At 42.9% G+C, this 4,971-nt stretch overlaps 1 protein-coding gene across 1 annotated transcript in view; it reads left to right on the plus strand.

Annotated features, from left to right (window-relative positions):
• The first annotated feature begins 710 nt into the window (after window positions 1–710).
• The window catches only part of LOC119575522, a 7,536-nt gene continuing 3,275 nt past the window's right edge, over window positions 711–4,971 (plus strand). Inside the window, exons 1-2 of the mRNA XM_037923173.1 lie at window positions 711–756; window positions 2,619–2,646. Coding sequence (XP_037779101.1) covers window positions 711–756; window positions 2,619–2,646 — 74 coding nt within the window. The remainder of the gene's footprint in view (window positions 757–2,618; window positions 2,647–4,971) is intronic.

A 4,971-nucleotide genomic window follows, 5' to 3' on the forward strand; every position in this document is an offset into this window, starting at 1 on the left:
TGCCACCATCCCAACATGCCTCTTACACCAGCGTGGCAGAGGCTTTGAAACGCCTTTTCGGGCACCACCACCAGGCCGAGGTATATCGGGCCCACTTGAAGAACGGACTCGTGAGCGTGGCGAGACACTGTCCCAGCTGCGCAGGATGTGGAGGCGCTGTAAGGAGGTCGTACCCTGCGGCTGCAGAAGAGATGATTGTGGTCCTGGCCCGCGATTTCTTTGTTAAACGCTTTGCAGGACCAGCAGCTGCAAATCTACGTCAAGCGGCACACCCTGAGGACCTGCAGGTGGCGCTGGCGAGGGCCTTGGAGTTCGAGGCCTTCCTGAAGGCAACCAGTGGCCTAGTGCCAGCTGCTCAGCCCCGCCATGACCTCCGGGGCCGGAAGGCTAAAGTGGAGAAGATAGCACTGAGGAAGGTGAGCCCGAGCACTTTTCAAAGGGTTGTGTTGGGGCTGCGATGAGGAGAGAAGGGCACAGACGTAGTCGGTGTCCGAGGGAGCGGAGAACACGTCCTCTCAACCGACCCGGGTTTTGATGCCTTCCAGCAGTGCTGCAAGAACTGTGGCAGGTATGGTCACTATCCGAGTGCATGTCCTAAGGGTAAGGAAGTGGTGCAGGAGGGAAAAATCGGACAGGCTGGAGAAGGGGCCGAAACCCAGTCGTCCTCGGTTCCCGGGCCCGACTTGGGTAGCAGCCGTCGAACCAGCACGATGCAGGTGGAGGGCTCTGTAGATTTGGGAACCATGCCGCCTGACAGTGGGCACTGGGGCTGAGAAGACCCTAGTGCGGCCTGATATGTTGGCCACTATGCGACTTCCAGACGGTGTCACGGGGCATTGTCTGCAGCTCAAGGGGCCAGTGGGGGGCTCGTATTGGCGTGGGCAGCCATGGTGCAGCGGGTGCCGGTGTATGTTGGCCGATCTGACGAGCACTGTTTGCTGGGCCTTGACTACCTGACCAGAGTAAGGCGTGTGTTAACCTTGGACGGAAGCTGGAGAGGGCGCAAAAGGGTGAAGTTGTGCCCTTGCTTCCAGAGGTTGGCTGTGCAGAGGTAGTTATGGCTGAACGACTGCACTTTGCCCCCAGGAACGAGTCTAGAAACTGGGGGTCGACTGTTAAGAGTGATGCGGGGATAGAGGGCCTCGTGGAGCCCATTCAAAACCTGCAGCTGGCTGATGGCGTACGGTTGGCGGAGCCTTGTTGGAGCAGGGGAGGGGTTTTTTACAGTGTTTGGTAGCTAACTTCTCTAATAAGGACCTGAGGTGCCAGCTGGTGGAAAGCTGGGCACTTGTGAGGAAGTGGAGCGTCCAGAAGAGTCGTCGGGGGGCGAGGAGTTGGTTGGTGTGGGGCCGTTGCCTAACTTCCTCGAGGACTTGGCGCACCGGCTGTGGCGTTACCATGGGCCAGGAAGTTACTCCTGGGGCCATGGTGAAAAGAAGATGACGTTAGCCCCAGTAGCGGCGATGAGGACGTGGCGACGCTGACCGAGATGAGGACGAGCAATTTGGACGGTGAGGGCGATGCAACAGACGTCAATGGTGACCATGAGCCAGGTCTTGGGGCAGGAGATACCCCTCTGGGTGCCCCTGCCAATCTACCGCCGCCCACACCTCCTCCAGAGGACCCCAGCGAGAGCGAAGAAAACCGCGCGGATGAAAGATTTTTTGTTTTCTGAGAACTGATTTTTAAAAATTTTCTGTAGTTTGTTTCCGGTTTAGATATGACAGAGCAGACGGGTCGTCTGCTTGATAGGGGGGGATAGTGCTACGCCAGTGGGTCTTTGTCTCTGTGCGAAACGTGTTAACATGAAGGGACCTGGGCAAACATGACGCAGCTGGCCGTGAGCGGAGGAGCGGAGGAACAAGCCGAGATGGAGTTGGGTGCTGCTCCTGTGAAGACCTCGTGTGTGCCCTTGTGACCTGATAAACGTTTGGTTGCCCTGTTATAAGCTGTATCGTGCAGTGTGGCATGCTGGTTTCCCCCTGTATTGTGCCTATAGAAAAGTGACGGGTAAATAACTTGTGTAAATAAAGGAAAGACTGCCATTTTGTGTTTTATTTCGTGCCCTGCCTCGCCACTTGGCGTTTTCCCCCTCGTGGTTTCTGGGACCTGTGGTGCTCGGTGCCTCTTGGAGATATTCTGTGTTCACGACCCTGTGGATAGCACGCCGTTTTGCCTAGCCTGCCTTGTGTTGGGGGCAGAGAGACGAGGCGGCCGGCGTAACATATTATATATATATATATTATTATAATTTTATATAAAATATATTATATATGTGTGTGTGTGGTGTGTGTGTATGTGTGTGTGTGTGTGTGTGTGGTGTGTATGTATGTATGCATATATATGTGCGGGGTTGGTGGCGCGCCCCGCGCGGCGTTTGTGTATCTTTTTTTTTTTTTTTGGTACAATTCCGCAACACCTAACACTTTGATAAACTTTTGCAACAAAATGTTTGCCTTCAACCTGATACGGTTTGACACACTCTGCGATATTTTTCAGGTATATTTCACGTAGTCCCAGATAGGGATTTATGTTTTCAATGATAGCGAATCGCACCGTAAGTTTTTTGGTAAAACTCTTTATTGAAAAGATGCATAAATGCTTTTGTGCCTTTTTAGCAATGTATCATATGTTCCTGGTATATGAGTAAGATTTTTAATTTAATCATAACGGTAACTGGAACGACATGGTAAGAATTTTCAACGTGTCCGAGTCATAAACGTGGTATTGACTTTGGTGGGGTGAATGTCTTAAAAATCATTCTGTATGTCTATGATAAATATTACATAGCTCAAAAACATAAAAAAAAAAGCTGTGTATCTGGATTTGTTGATATACTTTCAATCAATAATCAAGTAAACGTGAGCGACCATTGGATTACCCATTGCTTATTTGGACACGGAACCCCGAAGGGGTATGATAAGAAGCAAAGCATTATGCAATTTCTACTTTTCATATTTAAGAACGATGTATTTAAGAAAAAACTGACTGAATCTGAGGAAAACATTTTAACTTTCCCAAAACCCTGCGAAGTGAAGGGGGTGTGTATAAACAATTACAAGTTGCAGAGTAGTCTGGTATGTTTTCCATTTTATTTGAAGGGTTCACAATGTTTGGCTTTTAATTAAAAAACCATACCAGCAATTAATAACGTTAATGGTTTTCTATTGACTTTTATGTGAAAAAAAAAATCTTTCTCAAAACTTTGTATGTCCCGTACAAAATTCGATGATATTGTGTTTTGTAGCGACAACTTGATACAACTTGAAATAATGTATCAAAGTGTTAGGGGTTTCGTGATGCTAAAGAAGGCTTATACAATGGTGAGAAAAAGAAATTGCTTCGTTAATTGAAATTCAGCAAATAATAATTCACGAAATTAATTTTTTACTGTGAGTAATCGACTTATGTTGTATTAATCAAATCTTTTTTATATAACATAACGAAAATAACGAATATTTGTCATACCGAAAAACACACAATACACTATAGTGCTTTCAAAATAAACATAAAAAAATGATTAATCAAAAAATTTTAAAAAATTTCTAATTTTTTTTCTAAAGATTTTAGGTCTCAAGAATATAATATATACACTTCCTTTCAACATACTTCTGTAATTCGTTTCTTTTCCTTTTTATTACATGTATACTGAAAAAACCATACTGACTAAGAAATATACAACAATAAAAGCGGTCAACCTGAAATTTTCCGTTTTCTATGTATTCGAATCAAATTTACTATTGTTCTTATTCTTGTATCATTATCCATTTTATCATTATTATTATTATTATTATTATTATTATTATCATTATCATTAAATCATCATCATCATCATCATCATCATCATCATCTCATCATCATCATCATCATCATCATCATCATCATCATTATTATTATTATTGTTATCATTATTATTATTATTGCTGTTGTTGTTGTTGTTACTACTGTTATTATTATCATTATCATTACTATTATTGTTGCTATTAGTAGTAGTAGTAATAATAATAGTAGTAGTAGTAGTAGTATCATTATCATGATTATTTTACTATTATAATTATTATTTCATTATTACTATTATTTTTTTTTTATTATTATTATCATCACTATTGTTTATCATCATTATCATTATTTATTATTATTATTATGATGATGATGATGATGATGATGATGATGATGAAAATGATGATTTTATTATCATTATTATATTGTTATTATTATCGTTGTTGTTATCATTATTTTTTTTTATTATTATTATTATTATTATTATTATATATGTGTGTATGTGTGTGTGTGTGCGTCAATGTTCATATATATATTAGTATGCGCGTGCATGTGTGTGTGCCCGGCATGAGTCAAGTATCCCAAAGGACAGACACTACATTTCTTACTAGCCATCCACACGTATTAAAACTGTATCCTAAGATTCTTATCTGTAAAGTGGACTATCTTCGACTATTGTCATTAGAGAACTTTCACTTTTAACTTTTTTTCGTTTTATCTTGCCGGTGGAGGCTGAGTGTCTATAAGGCTATTTTTTCTGTGCTCTGTTTCGTATTGTTTGTGCGCTTGTTTGTTTTTTTTCTGTGTGATGTGCTTGTGCGTGTGTGTGTTAGTGTGTGTGTGTGTGTGTGTGTGTGTGTGTGTGTGTGTGTGTTTGTGTATGTTGAGTGTGTGTGTATCAGTGTTCTCATGTGTTTTGGCAGTGAGTATATATCTGTGTAAAAGTGGTAATTTTGCACGTGTATTTGATTGTCTGTGTATGAAACTGTGTATATGTGTATGTAAGTGTCTGTATACCTGTTGTAGCGAGGGAGAGAAACAAAAAAAGAGACAGCGAGAGAAAACGAGAATAGGGTGAGAGGTGATAACAGGAGAGCAACAATCGAAGATGACGAAGGAGAGGAGAGAGGAGGAGGGAGGAAGGGAAGAGAAGGAGACAGGGCGAGGGGGGGGGGGGGGGGGGAAAGGGGG

The sequence above is a fragment of the Penaeus monodon genome, chromosome 7 (genome assembly GCF_015228065.2).
Source record: "Penaeus monodon isolate SGIC_2016 chromosome 7, NSTDA_Pmon_1, whole genome shotgun sequence".
NCBI lineage: Eukaryota > Metazoa > Arthropoda > Malacostraca > Decapoda > Penaeidae > Penaeus > Penaeus monodon.